Consider the following 14,054-nt stretch of genomic DNA (forward strand, 5'->3'; position numbering starts at 1 on the left):
ACCCCCTTTTTTTCATTTCAAGTAGTCAATTTTTGTCTTGATAAGTATGTACTTATCAATCATCAATACTATCTATAAAACGTTAGTGAGTTCCAATAATTCAAAATTTGTCATTTAAATGATAAACATTTTGACCGAAATTTTGAACTGGCTTGAAATGACCGAATCGAACACGAAGAAATTACATATCACTTGGAATTATCGAGGTGATTTTGAAACCTCGAAATGAATGTCTGCTTCGACCGACACTATTGGCATGTGGATGGACAAAAAATCGACGGTCCAGCGATCATTTAACCGTACCTCATGTACCTCATTGAAGCCACGGTTAAGAGTAAATGTAAATCTAAAAAAAATAAAAAAATCCATGTTTAGAAAGACGATAAATTTTGGTACCTCTTAAACTAAATTATGCCTCATTACTAGCAATATAGCGTGAAAATCCCAAAGAAGGAATAAAGTAAAGAGAAACAAGGGAAAAAAAGAAGAAGGAAATTTACAGCTGATTATTATTATCATTGGGGTTAATAACTCCAGTTGGCGAGTTCACTACACTGGGCACCGCTTGCCAAGCCGAAGCCGCGATGAGAGGCCGGCTATGCCAGCCGAGAGTCAAGCAGCCCTCGTTCTCCTCCACGCTGTAACCCTCAGCCGAGAACAGGGTCAGCAACATGCTGGCTTGCTTGAACGCGTTGGACCCGAGATTGAGCGGCGTGAACCCGGCTTCCCCGAGCCGGGCCCTCCATTTATCCAGCGGCTCGTGCCTCTCGAGCCGGGCCGTCCCTTCGCAACACACGATGTTGCAGATTTCTCTTTGCAGGTACATCTCGGCTAGGGCCTTGTCCGGCTGGACCGGACAAGCGGCTTCGAGCGAATCGAACAGGGTCGAGTAGTAATACAATGCCTCCGTGAACCGGTCCAGGAACCCGGTCTGGTTATGACTCGCTTCTTGCTCCACCACTGTCATTATCTTCGGGTTCAGGCTCCGGATCCAGGGCAGGACCGAGCCGATTGGGGGATCCCGGTTCGGGTCGGATCCCAGGAGCTTGTGGAGCTGCATGATCGAATTGACCGCCACGGCTTCCTTGGGGCTCACCGGGAGCATCCACGGCTTCACATCCTCGAGCCGCGAGGCTACCACCCCGCGGAAAGTGAACTGGACGTTGACCGAACGGGCCAGCTCCTTGAGCCGGAGCCCGATCTGCCGGAGTGTGTCGCGGCCGTCGGGAGACGGCGGCCCAATGCCTGTCAACCGGAGCAGAGGCGGCCCGCCGGCGCGCAGGGCGAGGGCCTGGATCAGGGCCGGCCACTGCAGGCCGTGCATGAGGTTGAAGTCGATGACGTGGACGCAGTCGTGGCCGTCGAAGGCCTCGAGAATGGCTTGATTGGCCGTGAAGTGGGCGAACTTGAGGTACGGGCATGCCTCGTAGAAGTGGTGGTACAGGACCTCGTTCTCGTAGGTCCAGGCGGGAGCCGAGCCAAGGCCGAGGAGCCGGCGGCTGAGGGCGTCGATGAAGTAGCCGGCGACCTTCCCGATGCCGCACGAGGTGTTGACACGTGCGAGCAGCGCCTGCATCTCCTCAACCAGAGAGCGGGCCAATGAGGAGTCGCCACGCTGGACGGACTCGGCGCACGTCATCAGCGCGTGGACCAGCCGAATGCCGGAATCCTCCTCCAAGGCCGCCACGACGGTTAATTGCTGCTGCTGCTGCTGAGGGACGACGACGTTCTGGTGCGGCTGGGGTGCGCAGGGGTCCAACCACCCGCAGCCAAGAGCCGTCGGGTAGGGGTCGGGGAAACCGGAGGGCAGGGAGGAGGAGTGAGGGAGCTCGGAGAGCATGGAGTCGACCCAGGAGGCTAGATCGGAGGGGTTGTAGTGGACGGCGTCGGAGGCGAGGTGGGGGATGTGGGAGGCGGAGTTGACCATGGCGGTCTCGAGCCGCTCGAGGCGCTGGGCCACGTGGTGGAGTTCGGAGGAGCGGACCTTGTAGCCCGCGCCGGCGAGGAGGCCGTCGAGATCCGGCGGGTGCTTGGGGGCGGAGCCGGAAGAGGAAGAGGAGCTGCTGGCGGCGGCAGCGGCGGCGGCGAAGTCGAACGGGCCCATGGATTGACTTTTTCTACGAGGAGTGAAGTGGGTTTAGGAGGAGGAGAGAGTTGATGGGCATGCCGGGCTAGAGAGAGAGAGAGAGAGAGAGAGAGATGGCTGAAAGGGAGCGTGGAAGGTGGGTTTTGAGAGAGAGAGAGAGGTGACATAAACAACGTTGGAGTCGGACCATGAAAAAGTGATTTGTCATCTGGTTTCTTCCGATGAATAATGCTTTGCTTTTTTTTTTTTTTAAATTTACATTATTTGATTGCGATGCCCTCCCTCTTTTCCTCTTTTTCTTTCCCCTCAGCTTTTTTTTTTCTCCTTTTTCCGCTATTCACTTTTAGTGAGAGTGTCTGTCTCAAAATAGCCCCTTCTACTCCACAATCATGCCTCCGCTCTAATTAAGCATTTCGAAATTCGTACTTAACGAAAAGTTTTGAGACGAATATCGTGTGGACAACGGAATCGATCAGTCGCTCCTTGCCTCTCTATATTTGTCGCCGCGCATGCCTACTAGTCCATCATAGCTCTCTCTCTCTCTCTCTCTCTCTCTCTCTCTCTACGAGCTCGATCAATCCTTCTCCACAAGCATCAAACTCTTGATGGGGTTGACAGTCATGGCAGCTCGATAGTTCCATACTCTAAAGGCTGGAGGGCTACGATTGTAGACAATGATAAGATGGAGAGCTGGTGGTGGCGACGCAGCGGAGATTGCCGTAGGGTGGCGAGGGGAGATGGACAGGGCAGGTAAAAATCCAATTTTGTGTCAAAAAAATCTCCCTTCTTTTTTCTCCAATGAGTTAGATTCTTTTAATCTTGTATCAGTTGTACTCCATTCATTATGCAAGAATTATTCAAATTGATACTTTTCAGTCAATTAACAATGCAAAACATAATGTACAAGTCAGAACAGGGAAAGATTCATGTAAACATTTTATTGAGTAGTGGCCTTTAATTTTGTTATAAGATTGGTATTTTCTTTATTTATTTATTTTTTATTTTTTTGGTCGTGTGCGTTTGACATACTCTTGCGGGCAAATGGACGGGCTCTCGATCACAAGAAGATACTGCCTTCCAGATTGTTCCCAACAACAGAAGGTGACGGTAGAGAGGAGTTAGCATCTAGGGTTCGGACTCTTTTGTGGAACGGCCTAAGCCGCAAAATTATCGAGAATATTACAAAAATTTTCTTATGTCTAAATTTTATTTTTGGACGACTTGGTATCTCTTCTTTCCATAGTATAAATAGGTGAGCCAAAAAGCTTTTTCGCACAAGTCAAATCATCTTTTGACCTGAGTAACAAAGTCCCATCGAATTGTCAAAAGTAAACCAGCCATCTGTATTTCACCAGGTCACAGATTCGATTGGAGCATATCCCCAAAAGACTCAAGTGCTGCTTTGCTTAGCCACGACATATCTCGTGTAGGAGTGGTTTCTTTGTTCAGAAGGGCATAATAGAAATCTGATACTCTTCGTTGGGGAGATTGGTAAGGGTGAGCCCAAATTCGAGCTCGTGGACATATCTAGTTAAATCTGTTTTCACTCAAAAGTTTAAATCAATGAATTATAAATCAATTAGAATATATTGTCTATTCTACACCACACCGATTCTACGACTTGAACTTTCTCTAACACAATTCACTCACACGTATCTTGACAATCCCTCCCTTACCTTTAAGCTTATGTTGGGTCTGCTCCTCTTTAATTCAAATGTCCTTATGCATCAAACTTATCCCAAGTTGAATCTTCATCAACGCCTAGTGATACAGGCTGTGTTGCTATACCACAATGCTCACCTACCCGGAAACTACCCAACTTCATCTCTACGGGCTGCATTGCCACACCACAATGCTCACATATCCGAAAACCGCAACCATCGGCTCTAATACTATTTGTTCGGAACGCACAAGCGAAACCCGATACCCTTCGCTTGGGAAGATAACCTAGAGGGAGTCCAAGTTCAAACCTGTCAATATATCCAATTGGATCCATCTTCACTCAAAAGTTTAAGTCAATGAGTTATAGGTCAACTATAATATATTATCTACTTTACACCACATCGATTCTCTAATGTGTAACTTTTATAACACAACTCACTCACGCGTGCATCCTAACATCCCCAACAACTTGGTCGGGCTATGGTGACAGGCTTGCAATCTTCCGATCTTCAAATCGTGAGTGGTGTGAAATAATTATGAATCAAATCGAACATTCCATAATGGAAAATAAGGCCCTCATGGCAACGTACACAAGGGATCACTAGCGCCGGTCGCCCCTCCCGGCCCTTTTTTTATTCATCAAACGCGTCCCTTCATCAAATAGAATAATGTAAAAAAAGTAGAAATAATTGCTTGTGAAGGTCTCTTTTGAGGGGGATTGGAATGTGGGGAGCAAACGTGGATAGAAGAAGACTAGCTGGCGGTGGTGGCTTAATTAAAAGAATGGGTTCTAAAAACGACCTGAAAATGACACTTTAACAGCTTCGGATGATTCAAGATTTCCATTCATTTGAACTCACATTCACTACTCGATTCCCTCATAACCTCATCGGATCCAATTCCAGCCCACAAACTAATTAAACAACCAACAACGAGATGTCAAGTCTTTCGAGCTTTAAATTCGAATTCCATATTAAAAAAATTATATATATTTACATTATTATCTATGTATATATACATGCAAGAACTTTATTCATTCCCGAGAGAAATTATTGTTGCTTTTGTTGTTATTTCCATCACTAAGCTTCTTGAGATTTGTAGCAGTCAACTTGGGACTCAAGGGGAATATTCACTCTGTCACCCCCCCTAACCATCTCCTCCTTCTTTACTTCAAGTTAAAATAATCTCTTGGTTCATTTGTTTTTTTTTTTGGACAATCAAATTATATATCCACAGTTTGGAAGAATAAATATATAATAAGCAGGACTCTTACTTTATCTTTTATTTTTCACGAGATTTAAATGCCGAGTTATGTGTTAGGTGATGCTAGTAGGTGGAGTGGCAATGCCATCGTGATGGGAATATTCCATCAAACGAGACATGTGTCACGAGGGCAAAGGAACATATGTCGTTGTCGATATATCGATCCACTTATATCGGGTGTAATTAGCATAAAGAACGAAGGATCTGGATTAGAATGAGATAATCCGGACAAAGGGTAATTAATTTGATAACGAGATGTGCAAGTTGGCGGGTGAATTATTTGCTTTAAACAATGAAAAAGTTGGAACTAATCAAGGAGTTTGCGGAGTTACTAAAGAGAAAGATCGGGGGTTTTGAACGACCACCAAGAATAAGAGTTGTGGGTCAAACCTCGTGCTTAACCAAAGCTACTATCGGGCAGTAACGTTTTTAAAATCTACCAGAGATTTTATTATGGTCCTTTGAAAGTTTTGAGTGTTCAATTGAGTGTCAGAGCAGGAGTGTACCGAAGATTTAAGAACAGCTACGCCAACCGTTGACCACTCAAACGCTAGGTTATAAATTAACGAAATCGAATAGTCTAGGGAGTAGATTGCAATGATCAGCTGATAAAAACTCCAAATGCATGGAAATTCATGGGTGGAAAACGCAAATTCTCTCGCGAGAATTTCGGACATTTATCCAGTTGCGTAGTTCCAGTACGGGGAAGCTGGTCAAACGATATTCAATGTGTGACATTTAGTGGCATTTACTGGGGAGAGTGTCTCTGATATAGTAGCAAGAATAGTTGTGGCGGTCAAGGAGACCACGAGGTCAAAGGTGGATTCAACTGAAACCAATGAGGTGTAAATTGAAGGGTCCTCCTTCAAGGACGACTAGCTTAAAGATGGTTTCAATTAGGGTCAAGTACAGAAACTCCAAATTCAGGTTGACCTTAATTAATTGAAGCTTGTGTTTGATCAAAGGCGGATCATCCACGTGAGAAGGAGAGGGTTCCAAGAGGAGTTACTGCCGTCCTTCGATGTAGCCGGAGAGGTTCGTCTGAGCAACAGTTACTCCGGTGCCGTCTATACGTGTAGCCGGCGTCGTCTTACTAGTTTGGGTCTGAGCAACAGTTACTCCGGAGGGGTTTGTCTTGCAAAGTGAGTTTTCTTGTCGTGAAAAAGAAATCCATGGGCTTCAACTGTTATGCAAATTGCAGTCTTTTACAGAATTAGAGGACAATTATTTTATGTCTCTCAAGATGCAGAGATTCTCTGTCGTGTAATATCTTAAGAAAACAATAAATATTATATTTTTTTCTCGAAAATTTCGGAAGCAAATAATAAACTACAAGACTGTCAAGGCGTTAACGATCCATGCAAAACCCTAATTGTTTAATATTGCATGCACATGTTTTGCCCTAATTGTTTACGTTATCGAAAAGGAACCCCCTCTATCTCTCTAGTCCCGCGATTCTGGAAGGCATAAACAAATGCTAACGTTAATCACATCTTAAACCCTATATGTCTAATCTCTATGCAAAGAAGTAATTTGTTGTTTTTATTATTTGGATATAATTAGATATGTCTAATCTCTATGCACAAGACGCGGTGGAAATCAGGGCATGTTGGAAACCCTAGACGACTCGATTAGAGGGGATTCACAATACCAAATTCTCGATCGTTTCGTATATTTTTTTGAAAAAGGAAAAATACCCATGTTGGCCAAATTATGATATAATCAAGAACGACTAAGAATTTCAAACTTAAAATAGAGGCGGCCTCACGCCCGCGATTAGTAATCAATCGAAGCTTTATGGGATGTGTAGAAGAAATCGAGAGCAGTGTAAAAGTTCATCACGATCGGCCCTGCCGTTTCTATCGTAAGCCCGTGCATTCGAGATGCCAAAAGCTAAGTAAAAAGAGCTGAATAAAATTCTCAATTCGAGTAATTTAAAGATACAAAAATCGCTTCTTTTTCGCAATTATTAAAGGACTAAATGCCAATGACGCGCCGAGGGGAGGAAAAATCACGAAAAAGCCAGTGAACGTGTTGTGTGGTCCATCAAATTGAAATTGCATGGAATTTGGGACCATCCCTTGGAATGGGCCCAAGAAATTCGAACATGTTAGGGCAAACGAGCACAATTATTATTTTACTAGAAATATATTGAACGGGCAAATGAGATTCGGACACGTGTGATGTTGGGGGGGGCAATTATCGTAATAAATATTGAACTCTGGGGGGGAAAAGAGAGAAGAAAAATGAATTGAGGGACTTTGTAGTAATATGTGTGGGCGGAAGGGGGACCAGCATTCCCAAAGAGAGAACATGTGTTTGGTACAGACACCATCTCCGATGCGTGACCACTCCGTTCTTTCAGCTGACATTATCACGTTATATTGCTCCTCCGTGATTCTTTGGGCCATCCATCCGTTCTGGCGCGTCGCAATCGTGTTTGTAATTCACATCGGCTCGGGTCGGCCTACAGCATCTCGATCTTCCCTCATGCCCCGATTCGTGTGAACATGCAGGAGTTAGGCATGTCGTGCCGTGTTCTCGGGATTTTCTCCCCGGCAATTCGCGTTTCACAGCATGTCGTGCAAGCCGGTTATGTCCGGCACCGCTAGCGATACACACAAGGGGCCAAGTTGGGTAACACGATTGGAAATTTCCATGTCTAGGCAGGCAAGAGTTTTTAGAACGATCGATTGTGGCCCCATAAAATCTTTCAATGGGCGGGGCCGAAACGAAGCGATAATTCCTTTGACAGCCCCCTGTTTCTCACGTGGACCGCCTAACATCTGGTAGGATCTGGTTGGTGGAATTGGTCTGGCATTCGAGAGACAGATAGCTAGTACCGCAAAATGACCTCGTATAATCGTTTGTAAATCCGTTAGTGAGTGAGAAATTAGCAATTTGGCCGGCGTAATTGAATGAACGTCTCTTTCTTTGAGATGAAGAGATGATTTGAGATATTAGCGAATCAACAAGGACTGTGGTGCATGTGAATCGTCGAGGGAGGGAATTCCACCTAACTCGGTCTTGAGCACAATCGTTCAAAGGAGCAAATCTGAAGTGGTTAGAGGCAAGGCGAAATGGTGCACAATTTGATGTGGACGGCAACTGCTAAACTTGAGACAATAGTGTTTCCAAGAACAATTCTGATCATAAATGATTTTTTTTTTTTTCTGATTCTGTTCTCGTGAACAATTTTCTCAACATAAGAATCCATTTGCTAACTACACAAAGTTTATATTCCCAAAGTAAAAAAAAAAAAAAACAGAAATGCATTTGGTATCTAAAAATTTCTACTCCCTTTTTTTTTTTTTAAATCTAATTATAAAAACGTTAGCGGAGGCGGCATGGACCGGCGAGCTATCGTGGTGACTAGCGGAGGCGACAACCGATGGTGGACTCGTGATTGTAAAGATGAGCATTAAGTTACACTCGAGTTTATTTTTCTGAAATGACATTGTTTCTGATTTTGTTCCCGAAAGCAGAGAAGTTATTTTTTTTTTTTTACACTTCTTGTTTCTATTCTCGGGAACAAAAACTCAATTTACATTTCCAAACATATTCCTATTCTTTCTTTTGTTCCCGAGAACAAAAGAATAGGAATCAAAGAATTTGGATTGGTACCAAACATGCCTTAAGATTCCGCTTTTCCTTTTTTCTTTTTCGGCCTTGTTTCTACTTTTATCTTTCTTTTTTTAATGACTTTGGCCTTATTTTCTGATGTGGCGCCCACTCCGGACCACACTACCGCCATGTGAAATCTAAAATTATTGATAGAAAAAATGTCACGTTAATATTTTTTCATAATTGTATTTAACGGAGTTAACGAAAATGTTCGATCACAAGAGTTGAATAAATTTTAGGATTAAATTAAGCGGACTAAAAATGTGAATACTTGATTGTGTTTTTGCAACAAGTTTTAGAACTTCTATAGTCTTTATTATTTTTTTTTTTAGTTATCTTTCGAAGCTACCATTTCCTTTTTCCCTCTCATTAGGGGATAATTGTAAAAAAAAGAAAAAAAAAGGTACTAAAGCTATTGTATTATGGCCAATTCAATCATAAAATTTTCTAATATTTCAATTTAACCCTAAACATTTTAACAATTTGCAGTGTAGTCCTTCCAGCCAATTTTGACCAGAGATGTTGCGTGGATGTCGATTGTCTTATGTGGCATGATCGGTCTTGAGTATTTTTGCAAATTTTCCTTTTAAGTTTTTTTGAATGTTTTATTGAATCTTTTATTCTTTCCTTTTCTTTATTTCTTTTTTTTTTGCTCCTTCTTTTGACATAGAGCGATGGCCATTGGCCGAGGGTCGACGGGGGTTGCTAGCACTGCGTAAAAAGAAGAAAAGAGAAGAAAGAAAAAAATCAATGAAAAGTTCAAACAGCTAAAAAAATGGCAAAATTGTCTACGTCAATGTCGGTCATGCCATGTAGGACGACCGACGTCCACGTTAGTAATTTTCAGCCAAAATTGACAAGAAGAATTACATTAGCAAGTCGTTAAAAGGTTTATGACTACATTGATATGAAAAAAATATCTTTGACTAAATTGACTGCCGTACAATAGTTTTAGGATTTTTTGTCAATTTTTCCGTCATCAGCCATTCTTAATGTCCACTCTCGTACTATGATGCCATGTTGCTCTCTGCACATCGATCCTTCCTCATAAGTCGTTTAGTATACTGATCCAAACAAAAGGTATAGATACAATCATACGAATGATGATGCTGTTCATCCTCATAATTTAAAAGAGTCTTAAGACACCACAAGGGGATAAACAATCGACTGCTCTCGAAAATAGATGATAGTCACCCGTCGCAAAGTCTGCCTCCCGTTATATGACACTCGAATATCGGAATTCAGCATACGGTGTCTCTTATTCGTCCCGTTCCGAGGTGATTGTTCGCTTTGAGCCTTCAACTCGCTCTAGAGAAACGAAGTAAGGCACCTTTGTAGTTCGAACTCAAAGCACACTTAATTAGGCCATAATTAGTCAGGGTTTGTGGCCTAATTCTTTGATAACTGAGTTCATGGACGATGTCTGCTATTGTACTGGGCCTATATCACTGTACCTTCACAAGAGACACAGGCTTCTTGGATACCAAAACCTGAGCCCAAAACCAGCATATTTTTTTTGAATCTGGCATTCTTCCTTATCAACACGCCCTCCACCTGTCCCAGAACTACAATGAGAAGAAATGAGTTGATGCAGGGATGAAGTTTTCTGAAGGTAATGCGAAACAGTTGCGAGGGTTGTATCGACACCAGATCCAGAACATAATTCTTGATGCTTTGGATATCATTCAGATAGTCAAAAATCGACTAAACAACCAGAATGGTAGACTACTTGATGCGCAAGGAACAGCTGGTTGTTAATCTAGAAGAAGAAGACATAGAAGTTGTGTACACGACAAGAGAAAGAGAGAGAGATTAGAGATCTCTGCAAGTTAAGTACATTGGATATAGGACTAGGTATACAGATGATAAACCAGCAATGCTTCTGCAGGATTCTGCAGCCAAGGGTGACCGAAAAACGTTCAGAGGCTGCTGTCAGCAGACAAGCTATTTATACAGCCATTGTATAAAGCCCGTCGCTTCTTTAACAAGTTCATTCTGCACAAATCTTAAGGTAGTAACTAGATATAACACACAGTACATGTCGAAAGATATAAACCTTCAGTCTAGTTAAACTTAGACTCTCACCAAACGACAAACTAGTAGAATAGCCACATTGCCAGCTTAAACAATACGTCTAGCATAATTCAAACGAACATCCATATCCTCTAAAAGATAATAGTATCGCAATAATAGGCAAAACATTTCACGAACTAAAGGCCTCAAATCTCGAATAGCTTTATGCTAAAGATGGCGCATCAACTGTTCTATTCACCATCTAGAACAATCGAAGAGGCAATACAATGTAATTCATAGAGCAAGTTTACCAGTCACCCTTCCCTGCCTATCCTCTACAAAATCTTCACTTTCATTCTCACTGTCGACCTGCTTAGGCATAGTAGACTCACGCTGAGCTGTAGTGTTGCTTGTTCCAGTGACTGACTGCTGATACATGACTCCTCCAGCAATAGTAATGCAGAGACAAACTAGACCAAATGGACTCGCATGTTTCTCCCAGATCAGCACATTGATGACAACTGTAAGAAACTTGTTCACAACCCCAGTCACAGTAAATGCTGTTGCGGAGATTGCCTTTCTTGCGGCAAAACCAAAGAAGCTGATAAGCAAACCAAATACACATGACAAAGAGACAGCAAAGAATGCATCCAATTCAAACCAGTTCCCTGCATTGGCTCCCAAAGCAGCGAAAACGTCACCGTACTCTCCTGTGATAAGCCAGAAGATTGGAGCCATCATCAACGATAGCAAATTGTTGTACAACACAAAACCCCAAGTGTTCAATCCAAGATTCATGACCATGTGCTTTATGTACACCATCTCAGTCGTGATGGTAATCAGATAAGCAAATGCCCAAGAATACGCAGTCAATGTGAAAGCCGAGTCAGTAGCCACGTACCCAAAAGCACCACCTAGGATAATGACTAGCGCTGCAAATGTTAATTTCGATGGGCATGGTTGTTTCCTGAATGCAGTATCGGCCAAAGCAACCAGAAGGGGCGTCAAGGAACGGAAAACAATAAATGTGTCCACATTGGCATGGCGCAAGAGGTTCGTGTTCGTGAATATCGCCAGATAGAACACGAGAGCAGCAGGCAAGAACTTCTTGGCAGTTTCAACAACAAACGGATCGTGGTGCAGAAATCCAAGTTTCCCCAACACCCAAACGCCCAAAGCAGAAGTCAAGTACTGCAGTGCAGTCAAGAGGCCAGGGTAGTTGAACTTGGTGATGGCGTACTTGTTTATCACGGCGAGCAAACTCGAGGAAAGAGCGTAACCCACCACGAGGCCGCTCGTGGCGAAGTATGGCTTCTGGGAATCTAATCGAATAGAAGACATCGTATATTGCCAAACGCAGCTCCTAATCGAGCACCAAAGCTAGAACTTGCGGATCTTCGCTCAATTCAAGTGGCTCCAAAAGAGGGAGATTTTGGCAAGCAAGGATAGACTTCCGGTCATATGCGCCTAAAAAGGATTCTGATTTGGGACTTCCAACAAGTACCTGACGCGCGGGTGCTCAAGAAAGCGATGTGGGTCGGTTTCCGGGATGTAATCGAGTGGGAAAATGACTCGCCTTACCGGATTTGGAACGTGAGATCAGTGAGACAGAGCCGCAATCTACTGCGTCGGAAGAAAACTGACTCTCGCCGCCGGGGACACCCAGATTCAAATTCAGCAACAAGAACGGAATCAAAGAACAGCCATGAATGAGAGATTGAGAAAGCGAGAACCTGGGTGGGTAGTGGAGAGAGATCTTGGAGGAGATCGGAGCCTGAGATCGAACGGAACCGTCGTGGAGCAAGACAAGACGGAGTCGACTCAGTCGAGGGTTTGAGAGAGAGAGAGAGGAGAGAGGGTGTGGAGTAGAGCCAGAGGGATTCGATCCGACAACTCTGATTGCATTGATTGGTCGCCCACACCAAGTTACGAGGCATCATCGTCAAAATCCACAACCGTCGTCATTTCGGACCTTCCGCAAACCGGTGATTTCCCCATTTATTGTTTATTCTTCATTTTGCTTGCGATTTTCTTTTTGTTTTTCATTTGATTTTGCTGAGAACCTCTCAATATATATATGTTGAGGATCACAAAGCTATTCTTAATTTATCTTGAATCTGAGGTACTCTTCCAATAAATAGCGTTTGAACTCTAATAAAAGTAACAGTATGGACAATGCTCTAAAGTTGATACCTTTAGGCTCTATGCGAAGGCTAAATATGTTATGATGCACGTATAAGTTAGTTATGCTAGAGAAATTGTATAGCAGTTAATATGTCTTAGTTGACCTATAATTTATTAGTTTAAAATTTTGGGTGAAGATGAATCCAACTGGATATGTTGATGGCCTCGGACTTGACCTTTCTCTTGGCAATCTCCTCGATTAACGGTATTGAGCTTCTGCTACGCACTCCCGACAAATGGTATTAGGGCCGATGATTGCGATTTTCGGGGCGGATGGGAACGCAAGCACATAGGGATGAAGTTTGGCGAACCTAACATGAGGTCACACGGAGATGGAAATTGTTAGGATACACGTGTAAGTAGGGGTGAGCAAAAAAGACCACCCGGACCGGGACCGATGGTCCCGTTCCCGGTCTTAGGGGGATCCGGTCCGGTTTCCGGTTCCTAAAATTGGAACCGGTGACCGGGTGGTCCAGTTCTCGGTTCCAAGGCCTAGGATCGGACCAATCCTTTTTTTTTTAAATTTTTTTTAAAAAAATAAACCTAACGTTTACTTGTTGTTTAAGTTTAGGTCATTTAGAGTTCGATCCGGAGCCGCCAATTGAAGAGGCCTTGACTCCGCCGAGCTCGTGGTACATCGACCCTTGTTTCCTCGACCTTGAGCTCGACCACGTCTTCTATCAAAGTGTGCATACACTTTTCGAAACCGCGAACCGGAAACCCTTAAAACCGCTCGGGAACCGGACCGAATCGATGGTCCGGTTTGGTTCCCGGTTCTGAGGGTGACCGGCCCGGTCCGCGGTTCCGAAAAGTGGGAACGAGGACCACCGATCCTGTTCCAAAAAGTGGGAACCGGGACCATCGGTCCGGTTCCCGATTTTGTATGGGAACCGAACCGGATCGGGAACCGCTTATCCCTACGTGTAAGTGAGTTACGTTAGAGAAATCCCATATCAAATAATCAATATATTATAAAACAGTTAATATATGCTAGTTGGTTTATAACTCATGGGCTTAAGCATTTGAGTGAAGGTAAATCTAACTGTATATGTTGACGGGCTTGAACTTGGCTCAAGATTTGGTTGTATGGAAGATTTTTTTTTTTTGGTCGATGTATGGACGATTAATTCGACATAGATTCTAATATATCTTTTCTCAAACGCTTTTTGGTGACTACAATTTTGGGCTATGATACTTTGTTAGAGATATTTTAGAAGCAACA

General features: G+C 43.5%; 2 protein-coding genes across 2 annotated transcripts; both read right to left on the bottom strand.

Annotated features, from left to right (window-relative positions):
* Positions 1–347: 347 nt before the first annotated feature.
* LOC115756976 (DELLA protein DWARF8-like) lies at positions 348–2,219 on the bottom strand. The gene is made up of 2 exons (XM_030697000.2): positions 492–2,219; positions 348–455 (listed from the first exon to the last, which is right to left on the bottom strand). Exon 1 carries the CDS (start codon positions 2,102–2,104, stop codon positions 497–499), a length of 1,608 nt encoding a protein of 535 aa, XP_030552860.2. The 5' UTR covers positions 2,105–2,219; the 3' UTR covers positions 348–455; positions 492–496.
* An 8,455-nt stretch (positions 2,220–10,674) lies between these two features.
* Positions 10,675–12,462, bottom strand: LOC115756979 (GDP-fucose transporter 1). The gene has a single exon (XM_030697008.2). The coding sequence runs from the start codon at positions 11,987–11,989 to the stop codon at positions 10,943–10,945; it is 1,047 nt and encodes a 348-aa protein (XP_030552868.2). The 5' UTR covers positions 11,990–12,462; the 3' UTR covers positions 10,675–10,942.
* Positions 12,463–14,054: the final 1,592 nt, after the last annotated feature.

This window comes from Rhodamnia argentea, chromosome 4 (genome assembly GCF_020921035.1).
Source record: "Rhodamnia argentea isolate NSW1041297 chromosome 4, ASM2092103v1, whole genome shotgun sequence".
NCBI lineage: Eukaryota > Viridiplantae > Streptophyta > Magnoliopsida > Myrtales > Myrtaceae > Rhodamnia > Rhodamnia argentea.